This window comes from Physeter macrocephalus, chromosome 18, assembly GCF_002837175.3.
Source record: "Physeter macrocephalus isolate SW-GA chromosome 18, ASM283717v5, whole genome shotgun sequence".
NCBI classification, from domain to species: domain Eukaryota; kingdom Metazoa; phylum Chordata; class Mammalia; order Artiodactyla; family Physeteridae; genus Physeter; species Physeter macrocephalus.
In genome coordinates, this window is record NC_041231.1 from 8,166,167 (window position 1) to 8,187,730 (window position 21,564).

The 21,564-nt window shown below is 53.4% G+C and overlaps 1 protein-coding gene across 3 annotated transcripts in view; it reads left to right on the forward strand.

Moving 5' to 3' along the window:
- Positions 1-2,964: 2,964 nt before the first annotated feature.
- FGD5 (FYVE, RhoGEF and PH domain containing 5) overlaps positions 2,965-21,564 on the forward strand; it is a 119,921-nt gene continuing 101,321 nt past the window's right edge. For all 3 annotated transcript variants that reach the window (XM_024124161.2, XM_028479375.1, XM_055079870.1), the window contains exons 1-2: positions 2,965-3,063; positions 11,876-14,576. In XM_024124161.2, coding sequence (XP_023979929.2) covers positions 3,051-3,063; positions 11,876-14,576 — 2,714 coding nt within the window. In that variant the 5' untranslated portion in view covers positions 2,965-3,050. The remainder of the gene's footprint in view (positions 3,064-11,875; positions 14,577-21,564) is intronic.

Consider the following 21,564-nt stretch of genomic DNA (forward strand, 5'->3'; position numbering starts at 1 on the left):
TAGGCCCTTTCCTGAAACGCACATAATCTGATTCTATGCTGTGGGCGTTAAAAGATAAAAACAAGACAAAACCTACAGACTTGGTTAGGTATATGGAAGTGCTTGGTGAGTGCGAAAACATAAGATTTTTAATAATGACGGGAAACAAGAGCTTCACCTCCCCAGAGCCTTTCCACATTATCTAACCGAAATGTGTTGATTCCTGTCTTCAGTATGTGCGCATTGAACATCCTCTGTGTCAGGCACCAACTGGCTCATGAAACAATTCAAATCAGACCTTCATACAAGTTTTATATTTTTAGTGAGCACCTAATATGCACCAGGAGTGCTGCTGGGTGCAGGCCCCCAGATATCCAGAAACCTACCCACCTTCCAATAATGTATTAATAAGCAGACAGAGGTCAGAGCATTAAGTTCTCACCCCAGTGAGAACCTGGGGAGGTGTCTTCTCTACTTCTGTGGACTTTGGCAGCACATCTGGCCAAAAAGTAATGGGGTGAGTTATCCAGGGCAGTGTTTCTCCAGATGTATAAACAGATCACCTGGAGGTCTTGTTAAAATGCAGGTTCTAGTTCAGTAGGGCTGGGGTGGGGCCTGAGATTCTGCAGTCTTCAGAAGCACCTGAGCACTGCTGTTGCTGGGCTTCACAGACGACGCTCAGAGCAGTCAGTGTTTCATCTGTGCGATGAAAGCGTATGGTTATCTGGGACTGCCTGGACCAAACGCTGCACCAGAGGCGTCTAGGTTCAGGGAGGACAGCCAGGGCTGCGAAATGCCTCGTGGCCATTTGGAATTCTGCCTTCTCACAAGCTCCCAGCACAGCTGGTCAAAGTCACAAAAATTCTAGCCTCTGCCACCTTCAGCCCCGGAAGGCCAAAGTGATCCCAAACAATAGTCTGAACCTCTGTCCCAGGCCTTCATTTTTGTGGACAACACATATTTTTTGAAGACCTACTAAGTGCTGGGTTCTTTATTAGATGCCAGGGCTGCAGGGGTAAGCAGAGCAGACACAGCCCCTGCCCTGGAGTCATCACCCTGGCATGGGGCCATTTCTGGGCCTTTCATCCCCAAATGAGAGACAGGAAGGGATGGTGGTGGTGCGGGGGGATATGTTCCATGTCCCCCCCACACCTACTCCCACATAGTAGATACATTGGCTGAGTTACCTAAATGAATTGAGACGCCCCAGCCCCACACCCTCCCACAGAGTGCTGGGGTTGCTGCGAGCCTACACCCTGGCACATAGTGGGCTCACGACCAAACTACTAAATGACCAAGCCACACCTTGAGCTGGGTCCTGGAGATGCAGACATGGGACAGCCAGGGCAAGAACAGTCAGGAAAGCTCATGTGAACTCTTAGTTTACTCGGTTTCCTCAAATGTAAAATGGGAAGAATTTTGATACCAGCTTCATGAGGTTGTGGTGAGGCTTAAACGAGTAAATATGCCGGTACAGAGCTTAATACCTTGACAGGCACACAGTAGGTGCTCCATAAGTATTGGCTGCCAGTTACAGATGAGAGACATGACCCTTGCCCTCAGCTTTCAATGGCTGATGGAAGGAAGCCCTTGGTATGGCTTTCAAAGCACGCCTCACCCCAGCCTTCTGTGCCTCTTATCAGATGTTGCCACCCTCTATTTCCCTGCCTTGCCAAACCCCTCACGGTTCTTCCATCAGGCCATGCCTTTTCGCACATCTAAGTCTCTACCCAAGCTACTCCCTCCACCTGAAAGGCTTTTTTTTTTTTTTTTTTTTTTTTTTTTTTTTTGCTGGAACCCTCTCCACTCAGGGGCCGCCTCTTGAGTTCCCACAAGCTCCTGTCCCCATCCCAGCCCTTGTCCGGGGAAGCGGAACGGCCTATGTTTGCGTGGCCAATCCAACGGGTGCTCAAGGGTGAAGGCTTGAGTCATCCGTGTCACCCAGCACCAGGCCTGGTCCCAGCGAGGTGCTGGCTGTTGAGCGCTGAGTGGACAAAGGCTCCTTATCTACCAGGTCTCCCTTTCAATGTCACCTCCTCAGGGAGACCTTCCTTGATCACCTGTTCTCTACTCCAGAGGTTCTCGAACTAGCTTGCATTGGAAGGACCTGAAGGATTTGTTAAACACGGGATTTCTGATTCAGTGAAATCTGGGGAGGGCCCTGAGAATTTGCATTTTAAAAAATTACTCTGCCCCACGACCCTGGTTTATCTCCCTCAAGGCACCCATCACTGTCTGAAACCATGTTTATTGCTTATTTGTCTTGTGTCTCCACTGACATCCCATTTAAGCTCCACTAGAGCGAGAATTTGGGGCTGTCTTGTTCTGCGCTCAGCACAGTGCTGGGCCCAGGACTGAGTGAACGCCCGAGATTGAAAATGAAGTGATAGACGGTCCGCTGGGCGAAGGGACCAGGAAGTCCCCAGAAGCCCAACTCGCCACATTCACCCCTCCCCTCCCATCCTAGTGCCTTGAACCTCGCGCAGCTCCCCAAGTCCCCACGGCCATGGCCCCTTTAAATGTGCGCGGGGACGCCTCGCCCCTCGGCTCCCTCAATCCCTGACAGAGCAGAAAGGGGAGAAAAAAAAAAAAAAAGTCTTCCTCTCCGGGAGCGGGAGGAAACGTCTAGGAGGGGGCGGAGGGGCAGCGGCGGCACGGGCAGCGGCGCGGCGGCCAGAGCGCAGCGCGCGCGGAGCTGGGAGTCGGGAGCGGACGCGACACCGCGCGCTGTCCCGGCCGCTACCCCCAGGCCCCGCCCCCGGAGGCTCGCGCCCTGCGCCCCCCTGGCCCTGCGCGCCGCGCGGAGTCCTGAGTGAACGCGACGCCGCGCTTCCCGCGTTCGCGCCCCTTCCCCTCCCTGCCCCCGCCCAGCCCCGCCCAGCCCCGGAGGCTCGCACCCGCAAGCCCCCACTTGCCCTGCGCGCTGCGCGAAGTCCGGCGCGCGCCGGGGGCGGGGCAGGCGCCAGGGGGTGCGGGCCCCGCGGGGCGGCCATGGAGTGAGGCGGCGCGCGGACTCGTGCTCGGAAGGACGGACGCACCGACGGGCGGCCCCTGGCTCCGCGCGCTGGAAGATGAACAGAGCAGGTAGGAGGCTCCGCGCGACCTCAGGCGCCGAGGGACGCGCGCGAGGGGCCCCCGCCCGGCGCTCCAAGTTGTAGCCCGCGGGGCGCCGGGAGCGAGCTGCCGAGAAACCCCCGACCTTCCCACTCTGCTCTGCCTCGGCCGAGGTATGGGCGGGTCACGAGTGCCCTCGCCCAGGAGGACGAGAACATCGGGGGCCGCTGCCCCTCTCCGAGACGCCCAGCCTCGGGGACGCCCCCTCGGTCTCGGCGAGGCCGCACCCTGGCCACGTACGGCCGTATCCCGCTCCCACCGCGGTCCCGGTATGGAGGGTTCCCTCGCAGCGGGGAATGACGCTCCCTTCGCAAAGGCGACTTGGTCGCGCCCCTAAATTCTCACTCCTGCTCCTCGGGGTCCCCGCCAGGCCCTCGCTGGCCCCTCAGAGGCCCCTCCTGGCCCACGGGAACCGTCTGAGGTCTTCCCCGCTGCGGGGTCTATTCCTGGTCCCTCGCTACTCCGAGGCGCGCCCTTAGCGGATTCTTGCTCCCTTCTCTCTTCTAGACGCCCAGTCTTGGAGCTCGCTCTCCATGGAACTAAAAAGCCCTAAATTATCACACACACACACACCCCGCAGCGCACCCCAGCCCCGTGCAGTGCCGTGGCCCGGGGCCTTCTTTGTGCCTCCCCCAGGGGACCGAACGCCTAGGGGACGCCAAGGCTGAGCCGCACTCCAGCCGTTCCCTCCCAAGCCCTGCTTCTCTGCCCTCCACATCTGCCTTTGCTAGCCCAGGGATTCCGTGAAATCCAGAATGCGTTTGACAGTAGATAGTGATCCCTCCAGAGGAGTGCCATTTAACAGAGTTATTAACTGAGAGTCAGAGATGGGCGTCGCCTGGAACCCAGTTCTCGGGTTCCTGACTCCTCTGCGGGGAGGGCAGAAAGTTCCCTCCTAGAGGCGAGTTTGCAAGGTAGCAGCCCCAGCTAACTTCATTTGCCTGACAAGGAGCGATTACTGCTCTTTTAATATTTTTCTCTTAGAATTTAGCAGAAGGCAGCTCCCTCTCCGACCAACACCCTTGTCCGAATCCATACTCCAAAACACACATCCCTGAAGAAACAGGAAGCCACCATTTTGGCTGTCTTAGAACCATATCCTGCTGCCCTGAGTATGTGTAAAAAGTGTGTGTTTGTGTGTGTAAAGACAGGGTATATTAGCACTTCTGATTAGTGAAGTTCCCTGTTTTGCTAGATCTTAATTATTAAATCTAGAAATCATCCTGTGTATACTTGTACTGTATGACTCTATAATCCACTGGTGACAAGGCATCTCCTGAATATGATTGTGTGTGTGTGTGTGTGTGTGTGTGTGTGTGTGTGTTGTGGGCTTTTTCTTTTTTAAATCTTTTTGATGAAAAAAGTCATTGTCTTAGGAGTGAGGTGCAGATGGGAGACGTTTGGCTGGATTGATCTGACCAAGGAGAGACTTGGGGGCCTGGGAGTGTTGGTAGCCGCCTCCCTGTGTCCAGGCCCTGTTTTGCTGGGCGTGTACGCACCTGGTTAGTGAGTGAGTGTTGGTCGCAGAGTAGGGGGTGGGAGTGAGAGCAGGGATGCCCCTTTTGAGGAGTGGAAAAGGCTGGGGCAGGGTCCCAGCGCCCAGCCAGCCACTCCTGGTAGGAAGGAGGTGGACTGCTGCCTGGTCTGGCCCAGCCTGGGCAGAGCCAGGCTGGCTCTTTCCTACACTGCTAATAAAACTCGCTTACAACAATGGTGAGAGCCGGTCCAGTATTCCCACGTTTCCCTGCATGAGGCTTGGGCAAGCCCTCCCTTCTCTGAGAATCTGGGGGATGGAGTGAGCCGGAATACACGTAAAGGCAGGTTTGGTCCCAGGAAATCTGCCATCCAGTCATTTGCCTCCATCATAAACCTGGTTACTTTTTCACTGTGACGGCAGTCATAGACCTCATAGAGTGATTTCTGTGTGCCAGGGTCTGAAGTTCCCGATCATGCAGCATAGTGGTTCATAGACTCCATGGGACTGAATCTCGTAACCACCATCTTCTTAGTTATTGTGACACAGCCAGTGTGTGGCAGAGCTGGGGTTGGAGTCCGGGTCTGTCTGAGCCGGGGACCCGTGCTCTTCCTGCTCTGTCGTGGATCATTGGACTAGCCTAACAGCAGCCTAATTAGAAATCATCAGGCTTCGCTGGGACATTCCAGCAGCCACCCAGCAATGAAAGTTAAATTAAGATGCAATTGGAAGGTGAAATTGGAAGATAATTACTCTTGGAACATACGGTTATGAGAGTTCCACGGGGAGTATCGTGAACTGCAGTTGAAACAGACACGGGCTGAAGATGGGAATGTCAGGGGACGTCATCAGAAAAGCCATGAGTTTAAAAGGCTTGCCAGAGCAAGCAGAAGGCACTTACTGACTGGTTGGTGCAGTCTCCTCACTCTGCACATGTGGAAACTGAGGCTCAAAGAGGGGAGGGGATTTACCCAAGGTCTCCCCTTCAGTTAAAGGCAGAGCCAGGAGTGGAGATCAGAGCTCCGACTCCCAGTCCAGTGCTCCTCCCAGTACCTCTTCTAATTTAAACTCTGCAGAGCTGGCAAGGGAACAGCAACATGGATGTGTGAGTGGCAGATATTTAATTAAAATAGAGAGAGCAAATATAAACTGGTACCAGGGGGCTGGCTGGGGATGATTTCTATCACCAGAAGCTCTTAAAAATCTCTTCGTCCTGTCACTGTGACTCCCCACCCCCAGTTAACTCTTGGCCTCTTGGCTCAAAGGGTATTCTGCATTCGAGTCATCCTCAGGTGTAGCAAATTGCCAGTAGGTTTTGGGAGTTGGTAGCTCAGGGTGGGGAGGGTGTGCCCCCCCAGGCTCTGTGTTACAGAGAGAGAGAAGGTTCATGCAGCAGCCAGAGGGACTCAGGAGGCAGCAGAGGGTCCAGCAGTTCCATCCATGCTGGGTTCTGGACAGTCAGAAAGTTAAGCTTAGCACAGAGGAGAAAACCCCTGCTCTGATTTATCCAGTAATTGCCCCATCCCTGCCATTCTCTAAAGCTCAGCCAAACTGGACTCTTTACTCCCAAAGGGCTTGCATCTAACTGCCTCTGGGCCTCTGCACATTCTGTTCCTTCTGCCTGGAACACTCAACCTCTTGTTTTAAGATGTTTTTAATTTAATTTTTATTTTATATTGGAGTATAGTTGATTTACAGTGTTGTGTTAGTTTCAGGTGTACAGCAAGGCAGTTCAGTTATACATATATATATATATGTATCTATTCTTTTCCAGATTCTTTTCCCATATAGGTTATTACAGAATATTGAGTAGAGTTTCCTGTGCTATACATTAGGTCCTTGTTGATTATCTATTTTATATATAGTAGTGTGTATATGCTAATCCCAAACTCCTAATTTATTCTTTCCCCCACCTTTCCCCTTTAGTAACCTTAAGTTTGTTTTCTAAGTCTGTGAGTCTGTTTCTGTTTTGTAAATAAGTTCATTTGTATCATTTTTTTTAGATTCCACATATAAGTGATATCATACAATATTTGTCTTTCCCTGTCCTACTTACTTCACTTGGTATGATCATGTGTAGGTCCATCCATGTTGCTGCAAATGGCATTATTTCATTCTTTTTCATGGCTGAGTAGTAGTCCATTGTATACATGTACCACATCTTCTTTTTTTTTTTTTTTTTTTTTTGTGCGGTACGCAGGCCTCTCACTGTTGTGGTCTCTCCCGTTGCGGAGCACAGGCTCCGGACGCGCAGGCTCAGCGGCCACGGCTCACGGGCCCAGCCGCTCCGCGGCATGTGGGATCCTCCAGGACCAGGGCACGAGCCCACGTCCCCTGCATCGGCAGGCGGACTCTCAACCACTGCGCCACCAGGGAAGCCCACCACATCTTCTTTATCCACTCCTCTGTCGGTGGACATTTTGGCTGCTTCCATGTTTTGGCTATTATAAATAGTGCCGCAGTGAACGTTGGGGTGCATGTATCTTTTCGAATTAGGCTTTCTCTGGATATATGCCGAGGAAGTGGGATTGCTGGATCATATACAACCTCTTTTTTGATTATTAAAATCCTCCCTGTCCTTCAGCATGCACCCTGGTGCTATCTGTCCCCTGGGTCTTCTCTGGGCAGAACTGGTCTGAGACCCTTGTACTGAGGGCAGGGGCTCTATGTGGTTCCTCTTTGTGAGGGAAGCAGGGAGGGAGCAGACCTGGAAGCTCTCACACTCTTCATTTTCTCTCCTCCCTCTTCCGTCTCTCTTGCTGGCTCCTTCTCATAACCTTTGGGCCACCGGGGCTCCCTCCTGGGCCCTGCCCTTGTCTCTGCCCCCGCTCAGTCACTTGGTGGGCTCACCCGGCTCATGCCGTAATCCCATCTCTGCGATGGCTGCCTCCAGGCCTCTCCCGGGAACCCAGGCTGGTCCATCCGAGAGCCCACTGACAGTTCCTCCCGGGGCTGTGATAGGCAACTCAGATGTAACACGTGCCAATCGAAATTCTGGCTTCCTCCCCTGGCACCTGCAGCCTTTCCCAGTTCAGTTGGTAACAAATTTACTTTTCCGGTTGCTGTGACTCAAAACCTTCGTGTTGTCCTTGATTATTCTTTCTCTTACACCCCAAATCCAAAATGTCTGTAAATCCCACCAGCTCTACCTTCATATTTGGAATCTGACCTTTTCTTACTTTCTTTCTCTCTTTTTCTTTTTTTTTTTTTTTTTTTTAACCACTTCTACTACTACAGCCTGGTCCAGGCCTCCATCTTCTCTGGCCTGGATTATCGCAGGCGCCTCCTCCCTGCTCTCCCTTCTTCCATCCTCACCACTTCTAGTTCGTTCATCCCACTAGCTGGAGTGTGCGTGGCCTTCTGCTCAAGGCTAAGCAGCATCTACACAGTCTTTGTTTTGTTTATTGATGTATCTAAGGAGTCTAGATGAGTGTCTGGCAAATAGTAGGTGCTCGATAAATACCTATTTAATGGAATTGGGTTAAAGAAAACTGGATAGGAGTGAAGGAAAGCCAGTCATTCACTTTATGGTCACAATCTTTCTAACTCAGTCTTATGTGAATTTCTCACCTGGTTAGCGGTCCCTGGTCTCCCTGGCCTCAGTTATCCTGCATTTTGCCCTTCTCTGCTGGGAGCCCTGAGTCTGCATTGTAGAAGAAATGCCCAGTGGCAGAAAGGTGAAGGCAGAGGTTCAAGGGACTGGACCAGGAAGCAAGAAACCCCCATTCTGGGACTTCCCTGGTGGTCCAGTGGTTAGGACTCCACGCTGCCAGTGCAGGGGGCCCGGGTCCGATCCCTGGTCGGGAACTAGATCCCACATGCCGCAACTAAAGATCCCACATGCCACAAAGAAGATCTCGCGCGCTGCAACTAAGACCCGGCGCAGCCAAATAAATAAATATATATTTTAAAAATCCTATTATTAAAAAAAAAAAAAACATTCTACTGGGGCCCTGCTCTGGACTCGCTGAGTATTCCAGGCCAGTCACCCACCCTTTCTGTGCCTCAGTTTCCTCATCTTTCAATGAGGGGTCAGACGAGGCCTTTCTGACTCTGGCATCCTTTGATCTCAGAGGGGATGTGGATGAAACGCCCTGAGCTCTAGAGCTGGGAGCAGGGCATGGACACTGTGTACCTGTCACTCCTTAGGGGCTCCTGTGGGGAAGGCATTTTTTTGCAGGATCACGCCTCAGACACCCACTGTAACCTTTTCCGAGGAGACGGCGCCCACTGATCAATAGCTTGATTGGATGAAGGATGCGGGGGGAGCGATGCAGCCTAGGTGATGGTCATTTTTCATGACCTCTGTCAGGTCTCGTGGTGCCCATGTGAAATGCCACCTGTTGAGGATGAGAAGTGAGAGTCCCCACCCCCAAAGAATAATTTCATGCCAATGCCTGACACCTGATGTTGAGAGTGTGAAGCTCATATTACGTCATATATCTGTGTAGAGCAAGACTTACACCAGGGGAAGATGTGGGGTAGGGAAAGACTGACTTTATTAGAACAAGAATAGCTACTGCTTATTGAGAACACCTGTCTATGCAAAGTCCTGCTAATATGTAGCTTTTAGTCTTCATAACAACCTCTTCGTAGTAGCTGTTACTGTTGAACCCATTTTACAGATGAGGAATCTGAGAGTCAGTTTCATAGCTTATAAGTGGCAACGGTAGAATTCGAACCCAGATCGCCAGGCTCCAAAGGCTTATTATTACCCTGTTACTCCACGTTGACAGGTAGCTCTTTAAGCTCCAAATATTCGAGTTTTTTTTAAACTAAATTGGACAGAAATTTTTCTCAATTAGGATATATTTGATTGCATATGGAAACAAGAAGTTGGCAAGTCACTTCTAGTATCTTGAAAACTCTGGGTTATTATCCGGATGCCAGTGGCTGGCCTGGGTGTTGGTGCGGATGAATGTAGGTGTGGGTTAGGGCGTTGATGCAGTGGTTGCTTTCGCCTTTAAAGTCTTGACAGCCGTGCCTCTTCTCTCCGTTTCCTGCTGTTCACTACCACATCTTACAACTGGCGGTGTTGCTGCTCTCACTGCACCTCCACCCCGCACTAATTAGCTGTGTCCTGGGAAACCATACAACTAAGTTCGTTAGATTTATGAGCAATGTACAGAGGCTCTGGAATGGGGCCCTTCCAGGAACAGAGTGCATGGGCTTTACAACCCTATATTATTGCTGTCCGGGGCCTTTTTTATTTCCTTTGGGGCTCCTCAGCTGAATTTTGCATAGCTGTGCCAGTTTGGGGGAGATGATATTGACTTTGGCCTCAGATGTACTGAAATTGAGAGGCCAGTGGGACAGTCCTGTGGAGATGGGTTAAAATCAGTTGGAGCTGTGCTAGCTGGCACCATAGCCACCACCCTCACGTGGCTGCTGAGCACGTGCCGTGTGGCTGGTCTGAGTCGTGATGTGCTGCAAGTGTGAAATATACCTTAGATTTCGAGGACTTAGCACAGAGTGTCAGATATCTTGTTAATAACTTTTGTGTATTGATTCCACGTTGATCCAAACATGATTCGTTGATTACATGATAATGTCCAAGATGATAGTATTTGGGATATATTGAGTTGAAAAATGTACTGTTAAAATTAATTGCACCTGTTTCTTTTAGGCTCTTTAACGTGGCCCTGAGAAAATTAAAACTTACGTGTGTGATGGTAAACGGGGCTCACGTTATATTTGTCAGGCAGCCCTAGATTAGAGATGACCCGGGTTAGATGCTGCAGGGATTGAGCTGGGAGTCAAACGTGTGGGGAGGAGGAGAGTTTGCTGACAGACCTCCAGGCCCTCTGCTCAGTCTTCCTTCTGTCGCAAGGCGGGCTGGCACGCTGAGGCTGCTGTGTGTCACACCCAAGGCTTCGTGGGGATGGAACTGGGAGTTGAGACGGGACTGAAGGGGGGGACCTGTACATCCTAAGCCTGGGCAGTGAACAGCCAGGCAGAGCTTTTGAAGCGAAGTTGGCAGGATGGAGTTGCACTTCGGGAAAACCTGTATTCCTCGCCCTGCCTGCAGTGTGGACAGGGGCTCGGAGGCACGGCAGGACGTGTGAAGGCATGGGCTGGCTGTGGCAGGAGAGACGCTGAACTTGGAAGTGGGCGACTCCTCCCTTGACCCTTCCTCTTGTCCAGGTCCCTCCAATCCTGCAAAAGCGAGCTGAAATGTCACCTTCTCCCAGAGGTCTTCCCTAGCCGTGGCAACTCTTGCTTCCCTGACTCCTGTCACACGTGCATGTTGTGCTACATCTTTTATTCTGCCGTGGCTGATAGATCCTCAACATCCACAGGGGATAAGGCCTTTTGCAAATATCCATGTTGGAAAATACCATATCATTTCTCCCGTGAAATTTGGAGGCAGGGCAGTTAGCTGGAAACCAGTCTTGAGGCATGTAGAATTCAGAGGTGACCCTCGGAGGAATCATGTGCCACCATCCCAGGCCTGTGGTGTATCCTTCTGGAGGGAGGGAGATATTCAGTCATCATACATATTCCAAGGGTCTGTGGCTCAGTCCTCCAATTGTTCTGTTAGTCTTGTCTCTCTCATTCAATGGTGAGTCCTCAGCAGAGGTGTTCTTCTCTTCTTGGCCCTAGAAGCCTCTACCACCTGCAGCGCTGTGTATATAGATAGAAGAATGAACGAATGGTGGAATGACTGGGCTCCATGAGGGCAGCAGGGCTGCTGACCGTTCGCGTCAACATTGTCTCGTGGGCCACGCACGTCGAAAGCATTGACTGCACAGTTGCTGAGTGAATGAGTGCAGCGACGTGGACACCTTTATTTGAGGAGCACAGGGTGTCATTCAGTTGGGTTCTGTGAGCTGGACTGTGCATGGAAGAAAGATCTCTTCACCTTGTTTACAGAATGAATCTTTATTGGAAGGTGGAGGGATTTTTTTTTTCTTTTTTTTTTTTTTTTTTGCGGTACGCGGGCCCCTCCCTGCCGCGGCCTCTCCCGTCGCGGAGCACAGGCTCCGGACGCGCAGGCGCAGCGGCCACGGCTCACGGGCCCAGCCGCTCCGCGGCACGTGGGATCTTCCCGGACCGGGGCGCGAACCCGCGTCCCCCGCATCGGCAGGCGGACCCTCAACCACTGCGCCACCAGGGAAGCCCGGGTCGAGGGATTTTAAAGATGTTGGTGGAGGGTGTAAACCTGACAGAACATGGTAGATTGGGTTCGTGTGGGTTGGGAAACCACCTTCAGCGTTCTCTTGTGAATGGTAAGTAGGAGGCTCCGAGTGGAAGGAAATATTGGTAACTGTACCTTTTCTCTCTCCTTTTCTTATTTTCATCCTTTAGATTCACCCAAACCACCGGTTGCTCCCAAGCCGAAGGCTGCCAGTCCCCTCACGCCCGTGGCGGCACCCAAATTCCCCTCGTCACCCCGGCCTGAGAGTCTTCACGGTGCCAACTCCATGTCCAGGGGGCCGAAACCCCCCATCGCCCCAAAGCCCAGGCTGGCTACCCCCAGCGAGTGGAGGGCCAGCATCTACATGATCAACAGCTTGAACAAATGCAGCAATGGGAAGCTGCCCTGCGTAGACAGGGGGCTCTACGACGAGCACCGGTCCACCCCGGAATGCTCCGAGCCCGAGGCAGACGAGGATTACATCGTGGCCCCCGGGGCTCCGCCAGCAGAGGACGGACCCAGGGACGGGGGCTCCGTGGAGGATGCAGTCACGGTGCCTCCGGAGGCCAGCGGCGGGGAGGAGTGCCAGGAGAGAGGCGCCGAGTGTGAGCAGGAAGGGGCAGCAGCCGCAGAGGACTGGGCAGCGCCGGCTGAAGCGGTGCTGAGTGGAGAGGACGATGGAGGTGTCAGCCCCACTCCTGAGAACGTGGAGGTGGAGGACTGTGCCTGTGCCCCGGGGGCAGAGGAGCGGAAGTTCTCAAGTGAGGAGGAGGCGGAGCAGGCGGAAGAACACAGCGTGTGCGGCCTGGAGGACGGGGGTCCTGGGGCCGGGGGTCCTGGGGCCGGAGAGGCGGTCCTTCTGAGCGCTGTCATTCTAACTCACCTCGATGCAGAGGACCCAGCAGCTCGTGGTGAGGAGCCCGGGCCGCCTGTGACACCCGGGGGATCAGAGGAGGACGGTGAGGAAGGCCACACCGACACAGGACTGGAGGCACCAGACGCCTGTGTGGGCTCTGACGGGCCCGCTGAGTGGGACGCTGCCGATGGCGGCGAGGAGCCCCTAGAGAACGAGGGCTGGGCCCCCGGTGTCCCGGAGGCGGAGGCGGCCACGGACAGCCCTGACGTCTCCCGGGAGGCGTGTGAAGATGCCCCAGGAGGTGGCGGCCAGGATGGTCGGGATGAGCCAGCTGACCAGAAGGAGAAGACTGACCCGGAAGAAACAGCAGTGGTCACCCAGGAGGCGGGAGGGGACCCTCCAGAAGGTGAGGACCCTGTGCAGGATGAAGGAGCTGAGGAGAGCTGCCAGATCATCCCTTTCGAGAGAGACTGTGTGGACGACTTTGTGGCTCCACTCTCAGGCCGTCCCTACGAGTTCTTCCCAAGCGAGAGCACCTCTTTCTGCAGCGAGAGCTGCTCTCCTTGTTCCGAGTCAGCACAAAGCTTAGAGTCAGAGCAGGAGCCGCGGCCCGGGGGACGTGCGGAGCAGGACCCCGTGGCTGGGCCTGGAGGTGGCCGCCGTGGCTCCCTGCAGGGTGGCGCCGGGGAGGGACCCTCTGTCCCTGATGTGGTGGTCGTGCCAGAGGGGGAGGATGCCGCGGACGACGCGCTCGCCAGCCCCTATGAGATGGGAGTTGGCCTGGCATGCGGGGCGGGCCCTGGGGAGGGGGAGGAGCCTGAGGCACAGGCTGCCTCGGACACCGCGAGTGGCTGTGGATTGAAGGAAGAGGTGAGCTCTGATGCGGAGGGCGGCCTGGTCCCCATCGACAGGAAGAATGTCATCACGAGGGCCAGGCCCCACTCCGGGAAGATGGCTGGCTATGTCCCAGAAACTGTCCCGGAAGAAACGGGACCGGAAGCTGGCTCATCAGCCATCGGCATTGGGGGTGCCACCAAGGAGGCGAGGAAGGCGGTCCTGTCATTGGAGGGGAAGCCGCTGGACGTCGGCAGGGCCTTGCCAGCAAAGCCCAGAGCCTTCACTCTGTACCCGCGTTCGTTCTCCGTGGAAGGCCGAGAGATCCCCGTGTCCCTGTGCCGGGAGCCCGAGGCGTGTGGCCTAGACGGCCACGGGATCAAGAGGAAGGACGACAACCTCTCTCTGCCCTGCATGATTGGCTCCTCCGGCAGCTTCTCTCAGAGGGGCCACCTCCCATCCAGCGGCACCTCCACCCCGTCTTCCGTGGTTGACATTCCGCCCCCTTTTGACCTGGCCTGCATCACCAAGAAGCCCATCACGAAGAGCTCCCCCTCGCTCCTGGTGGAGAGTGAGCCCCCGGACAAGCACACCAAGAAGAAGAAGCCGTCCTTTAAGCGGTTCCTGGCACTGACGTTTAAGAAGAAGACAGAGAGCAAGGTGCACGTGGACGTCAACGTGTCTTCGTCCAGGTCCTCCTCGGAGTCCAGCTACCATGGGCCGGCCCGGCTCTTGGAGATGGACCGGAGGAGCCTCAGCAATTCCCCCCAGCTCAAAGCGAGGGCCGGCAAGCTCCGGGCTTGCGACTCGCCCTCCTCCCTCATCTTCTACAGGGACGGCAAGAGGAAGGGCGTCCCCTTCAGCAGGACGGTGTCCAGGGTGGAGTCCTTCGAGGACCGCTCCCGGCCTCCCTTTCTGCCCCTGCCCCTGACCAAGCCGCGCTCCATCTCGTTCCCCAACGCTGACACTTCGGACTACGAGAACATCCCGGCCATGAACTCGGACTATGAAAATATCCAGATTCCTCCCCGGAGGCCCCCAAGGGCCGGGACGTTTACGAAGCTGTTTGAAGATCAGAGCAGAGCCCTGTCCGCAGCAAACGAGAATGACGGCTACGTGGACATGAGCAGCTTCAGCGCCTTCGAGAGCAAGCAGCAGAGTGCAGACCCGGAGGCCGAAAGGTACCGTGACATGACATTTCCTTTGCTGGTCGCCAGGGGTGACTATCCGAGAGGCAAGCTTAGGCGTAGGGGACAGAACGGGCTTGCTTTTTAGCCTCAGGCTCTGTTTCTCTCTAGCTTTGTGACTTGGGGCGAGTGGCTTCAGTTACTTCATCTGGGAAATGGGTTTGTGCTACCTCTAGGCAGAGTGTTTGAGAAGATGAGAGACCGCATCTGTTTGGAAGTGTTGGCTAAGATGCCGAATGTAGTGCCATGTGAGTGTGTGTATTTCCATTACTTGGGGTACGTTTCTCATCTCCTAGGTAGATGGCCTTACTAGTCCCTTCTGGGAAAGTCACCAAAAGAGAAGGTTCTGGAATCTTGTCAAACTAAATATCTTTCACCGTCAGGAAAATACCCTACATTGAGATTGAGACCTTTTTATTGTGCCAATATGTACTCTGTTCAAAGGAACGAGAAACGACGAGTTATTTAAATTGTTTAAAGAGCTAAGGGTGCCCTGAGCTAAATGTCTGAATAGAGGCCTTTAAGAGGTACATCCGAGCTGATTTTTTTTTTTTTTTTTTGGACTCAGTCACCTTGGAAGTGAGCGTGAAACACTGCAATTGTTGACAACAGTGGCGGTTTTCTGACCCCACCTTCCCGAGACTGACTGAATGTCCTATTGATCATCCCAGGTGGATAATCGCCAAATCTTGCTGTTTTTTATGCACCGCGGATGCAACTGAAAGGCACTGCAATTCAGCCTCAACCATTTACACGCTTGGGGGCACCTGATCTGAATTAATGAAAAGTCAGAATGGTGGTGATTTTAAAGGAAACCCTGATTCTTTCCCCTCGTGTGCAGTAACTCATCCCAGGCCGGCACAGCTGTTGCTGCTCGGAATTCCCAGGGGACCTGCAGTAATGAATAGATAAGAATGATTTGCAATCGGCATTAGCTCTCTCTGGAGTGTAGACGCTAGAAGTGCTTGTGTGGTTTATTCTCCTGAATTTTTCATGTGGTTCCCCACCCTGGCTCCGTCTTCTCCCTGCCCCAAGTCTGGGTAAGGCTATGAATTGGTTCTTTCTAGGTTTGTTTGTCAGAGCAGAGGTAGACATCAGTGCCACCGGAGGGATCCAGTTCAATTTGGAGAATGTGGATGTGTGCGAACTTTAAGAGGGTGGGAGCGGGAGAGCAGACAAGTTCATTGCATTAATAGTTACCAGCGGGGTTTGACAAGACCCAACCCTAGCTGAATGCCTCCAGCACTAATGAAAATAGAACCAGGCTTTGAAACCATGAAATCTCCATGCTGGGAAGGACGTCAAAGAGCGTACGGTCGAACCTCCCATGTCTAATAGGTCCCTCTCTTAACTGGGTCTGTGCTTGAATTCCTCCAGCCACAGGGAACTCACCACCTCCCAGAGGTGCCTCATCTGTTGCTGGGTACTCTAATTAAGTTTTTCTCTCTGCCTGAGGCAAAAGCTATCTCTCCCTAATGTCCCTGTCCCACTGAGGCAGAAGCTATCCTCTCTAATACCCCTACCCCACTCATGCTGGCTCTTTCCCTTCAAGGCAGGCATCTGAGCTCATTTCCTCTTTTGTATGACTGTCCTTTGGAAACTGAAACCTGCTTCTGTTGAATCACAGAATTTCACACCTGGAAGGGAACTTCAGACAACATTTGGTCCTGTTACAGAGGAGGACACTGAGGCACAGAGAGGGAAAGAGACTTGTCTAAAATCTCTAAGCGATTTCGTGGGGAAATCAGTGTCAGGACTCAGATTTCCTGACTCTTGGTTCAGGAATTGGTAGTGCATTATGCTGAGGGATGCCAGGTCTGGTTGTTCAGGCTGCCCACTGCACAACCCCAGGGTCCCACTCACCTTTTAGTCTTAATATGGTGCCCCTGGGGTTGTACAGTGCACAGGCTACTTGGCCACATGCAAAGGCCTTGTTGCCTTGATCTGTACTTAGTCCAAAAAACAAAAAAGCTCCCTTCATCCAAACTATAATGACGTTAAGGGAATAAAATACCCAAGAAAACGCTGATACTTACCGTATCCTGACTGCTTACTGTGCCAGGCACCGTGCTAGGTGCTTTCCCTGTATTATCTGACATGAGGTGCTACAGCCTAGGGCCTTGGTTGAGCATCCTGACTCAACCGTCAGACTCTGAATTTCAAAAGCACTGTTGCTCCGCTCTGAATTCATTTCCCTGGAGGCACTGGGATGAATCTCCCGCGCAGGAACCACATCCTCTTGGACGTCAATCAGCGAGCAAAGCTTTCTTCCGCTTCCCTGCATGAAACAGATGGAAGCAGAGGGAGAGAGACATCCCCGCTCTGGGCGGGAACACGTCTGGGCAAGGGCAGCTTCAGACACACGAAACTGAGAGGCAGGGGGAGCTGCCACGGGGCAGGGAGCCACCGCTTCTTCGCCTGAATAGGGGCTTTGAGAACCGAGCGGAGGGGTGCCGCTGACCTGAGACACGTGCCCAGGGGTGCTTGGGGTTGGACAGGACAGGGCGAGAGGGTGGGAGACAGTTCCTTCCTCCTTCCACGGCCAGTCCTGCCCCAGACCTTGCTTCAGTGTGAAGATCAGAGGCAGAAGCCAGAATAAATACTGACAGTCCTGAAAGAGCGCAGAACAGTGCTGCGGGACGTGCGGCTTCAGAGCCCACCCCGTCACTGACTTGCTGTGGGATCCTGGAGGAGGCTGGGCCCCGGTTGCCCCTCTGTAAAACGGTAGGATTGGAGCCCACCTGTACTTCTCAACCACCTGCGCTGTCACTCACTGCTTTTCTTTAAATCAGTTCATGTTTTTTACTTAAAACATATTTAAAGAGGAAATTTTATGCCACTGTTGGGAAATGGAAAAGCGGTATTAGGTGTCATAAATAGAAGGCAAGTGTAAAAGTAGGATACAAAGAGAAATTAAAATAGCATGGGTAAAGTCTAGCTTGAGGTTCTTAGTTGCCAAGGCTGTGAGCGGGAGGTTGGTCCCTTTGTTTAACAGGGAGAGGTGTTAAAGGCATCCTGGCACCACACGGAGACTTTCTACTTGGCATAATCGGAAGGATTCAGGCGGACTGAAGAGGGAATAACTCTCTCGTCGTGTGATTCAGTGTTATTTACATCCAAGTCCTTTTTCCACTGACAGTGCCTCCCTTCAAGAAATGTTTTGAGTGTGTAATAGAATTCCGAGAACCCTTAGAGATCCCTAAATCAGAGCAGCAGCTCCGGGTCTGATGGATGATTATAAAGTTTCTCCTGTGCAGTTACTTCCTCTGAGATTTGTATACACAGATAATAGCATTTTCGAAGCTACAACAGTATTCTTATTAACCGTTTTCTATCTTATAAAATAAAAGCGTATACGTTGTTACCTATGTACGGTCCTCGCTCCCCCGCCCCCGTATGTAAAAGAGGTTTCGTTATCCTTTGGTTTAAAGTGTATCCCCGAAGCATTCTATTTTTTCCTGAATTGACTCTCATACGCCCCAAAAATGTTTTCAGTCCAACACCCATCCTTTTCAAAGAGGGTGTTTTATGTCCTCAGTCGGGACTCTTGGTTGGGGAACCCAGTCTTTACTGCTGAATATCCCACAGGACCTCAGTGTGTTGGTTATGCACTAGGAGCTTAATAAATGCATGTCGATGAGTCGGTGATTTTGAGCTTCACTGGGGGAAGGAACTATCATTTATTAAGTATACTCTGAAACGCAGTTTGGGGTGCTTTGTATACGCTTATTGACTATCCATTTGATGCAAAACACCACACGCTGGTTTGTCCTGAGTGTCTCATGTAAATCCCCGTGATGGTAAGTTTGCTTTTTGCACGATGATGAGTCTCCTTTAATCACTCAGTGTTGTACCTCGACACAGATCCCCGAGGCCCCTTTTCCCTGTTTCATCATGAAAACTTTCAAACTTACAGGGGAGTAGAAAGCGTTTAACAGTGAACGTCCATACGCCCACCTCCTAGATTTTACATTCCCGTACTGCGGCGCTGGCTTTTTCTCATCCCTTCCCGGCACCCTCTCCAACTCTTGGTGAATATTGTTGCTGAGGCATTTCTGGTGGCTTTTTACGTTTACAGATGAGGACGCGGCGGCCCAGGGAGCGCCCGCGAGAGCACGGCGGCTAAGCGCGCGGGCCCCTGCCGGGCTGCCTGGCTTTCGGTCTGCCCTCCGCCGCTCACTGTGACTTAGCTCTCTGTGCCGCAGTTTCTTTACCTGTAAAAGGCTGTGATAGTAGCACCGGCCTGACGATGTCATCAAGACGAAATGGATTAACGCAGCACAGAGTGAAATGTTCACCGGGCACTAGCTGTTATCAAGTGGCATGATCAAGGTCACACAGCAGTGGATGGGATGCAGGTGGAGAATCGGGCCCCTCTCACTGAGGGAGTATCTCCCTGTCTCTCTCTCCTACGACTGTTCTCCCGTGTTTGACTCAGTGTTCAGGACCTCACGCGCATAAACCAGGAGCAGGCGCGGACTCGTGAGCTTCGGTGGTGGCGTGTGGGGTCAGCACTGCCTCTGCCTTCTGCGTGAGATGGAGCTGGGGCTGCAGGCAACAGCCTAAGCAGCCTTGATTTGGACCCAGGACCAGGCCTGGCTCCTTTGATTCCGTAATCTCGCTAGCAGAGGTGCCTAGCCTGTGACTCTGACTCTAGCTATTATTTCACTTGTAACTCACGATCAGTTAGGCACCTTAGGAATTTCCAGTTCCTGTTTTCCAGATGAGAAAACTGAGGCCCAGGGAAGGGGTATAAACCATCCTCCGTCACACAGCTAGTAAGTAGCCAAACCAAGGTTCAAGCCCCAGTCTTTCTGCCTCTCGACCCAGTGCTCTTTCCACGTCCTGTTTTCTTTGGTGGAAAAATGCCACGTTAGCTGGTGGTCTCCATCCAACAGCTGTGAAGTGTCTTTGCTTGCGGGCGTTAGGCTGGTGGGCCTTGCTTTTTGGTCCAGAGGAGAAGCGGAAGGACACTCTCCTTTCTTTTCTCACGGCTGGTGGGTTCACTTCTCTCTTGGCAACTCGTCAGGAAGACTGACAGCCTCTCCTGGGACTTGCTAATGAGGTGCTCAGATGTCTTTGCCTCCGTCAGGGCCTCGGGGGGACCCTGGCCCTCCTGTGGCCCCCGGTGCCCGAGGAGCAGCCGGGAGGAGCTCTGGGTTAGAGCGGCTGTCTGTACGGCTCATCAGGGGAGCTTCAGACGATTCAGCCCCGAGCGGCAGTGCCTTCCAGAGAGAGCTGTGGATGGGCCGAGGCCCAGCATTTCAGGCTCTCCTCCAGAGCTGATCCTTGTCGGAATGCAGCTCGAATTACAGGCTTGGGAGTTTGGGGATCGGCCCCGTGGTCCAGCGCAAGATAAGGATCAGGCGTGGGAGCATCCAGGGGCTTGAATATTTCGCCTCACCGATGATGATGATGACGGCCATCCAAGACATGAGTAATTCTGAATAGGAGCTGTGCTGAGTGACGTGTGGAAGGAGGGGGAGAGGGGGACCCGGTACCGTCACCGGCCTCAGCGCACGTGCAGCTGGGTGGTTGGAAGAGGGCTTAGACCCAAGTCCCTGAAATGCAAGATCGGAGATGCTCAGACCCCAAAGAGTAGGAGTCTAGCGGAGGGTGGGACAGCTTCGTGGGAAAGGGGACGTTTGAACAGGCACTGAAGGAAAAGTAGGGTTTCCACATATGGAGGTAGAGGAAGGTATGAGCACAGACAGACACGCGCGGGACTGTGGTTTTTAGCAGGCGAAGCTGCGGTGAAAATAACCTAACCGTAGTTCAGCGCGTCCTTCGATATCTTTATTCTGGAAAACAGTTCCCATCATCTGCAGACACGGAGACTACGTCGGGGAGACTGGGTTGTTGTACTAAACTCACACCATCTTTTTCTCGTTCCCAGTTGGTGGTAGGACGTCGCACTGGCTCAGCCGATTCCCTCACCGGCCAACCACTGAACATGGGCTGCTGCTCTTAGCACTGGAGGGTGACGGTTCCTGCCCTCAGGGTGTTTCCGTCTGGCTGGGGAGAAGGGCAGACCGAGGTCCTTAGAACCTAGTGTAATAAAGGTCCTGTGAGAGGTCCATCCAGACAGCTCTGAGGAGGGGCAGCGGGGAGCCCTCACCGTCTGGGGTACCCGCGGGTATTGCCAGAGGCACAGCAAGGGGTTCATGATGGAGACACAGAGTCCGGGAGGAACGCAAGCCCGGGCAGGAGTCGGGGGTAAGAAAAGACCGTGAAGTGTTCAGGCGGAGCTCAGTGTCCACGCCTGCGAGATGAACTTGGGAAGGCAGCCTGGGGCCCAGCCGAGGAGTGCCTTGCATTTCGGCTCCATGAGCCTGTCCGGTACCCCAGGGCAGCGGGCAGACCCTGGCTGGCTTTCAGCAGGGCAGGGCCGCGGTGGGGGTGCTGCATTGGACTGGACGCCTTGCTGGCAGGATAAGAGAGTGGAGGGGCTGAAGCAGCGGGAAGCAGGGACATTAGCCAGGAGGCCACCGCGCCGGCCCCTGCAGAGGAAACGAAGCCCCCGCGGGGCTGTGGCAGGGAGCGGGAGGTGCGGTGTTCCGTCTCTAGAACGCACACGGCAGCCCGGTCCTCCAGCGTCAGTTCGCTCCAGGGCTAGCTGTGTCTGCCTTTGCCTTTCTCTTCTTAATCTGTTGTTTATCTCTTACAATCTGTCCGGTCCCAGATAGATGAAAGGCTGGCGCTAGTTTCCAATCAAAGGCATAGCAAGAAATCATAAGAATTTAGTCCCCAAAATAAAAGTTAAAGGATACAAGCCGAGTACCAAAGGTGGGGGAGGTAGTTGTACGGACAGTCCAGACCAAGGACAGCGGCTGCAATTAAAATTCTGAAATCCAGCACGGACTGTAGCGTGAGGGCCCCTCCTTCTCACCTCCCTGGCCCCCAGCATCTTTAGAATGCGGGAGATGCTTCGGTGAAGTGATTCCCTGAGACAGCGAAAGCTGACTTGTTTTTTTACAACCGT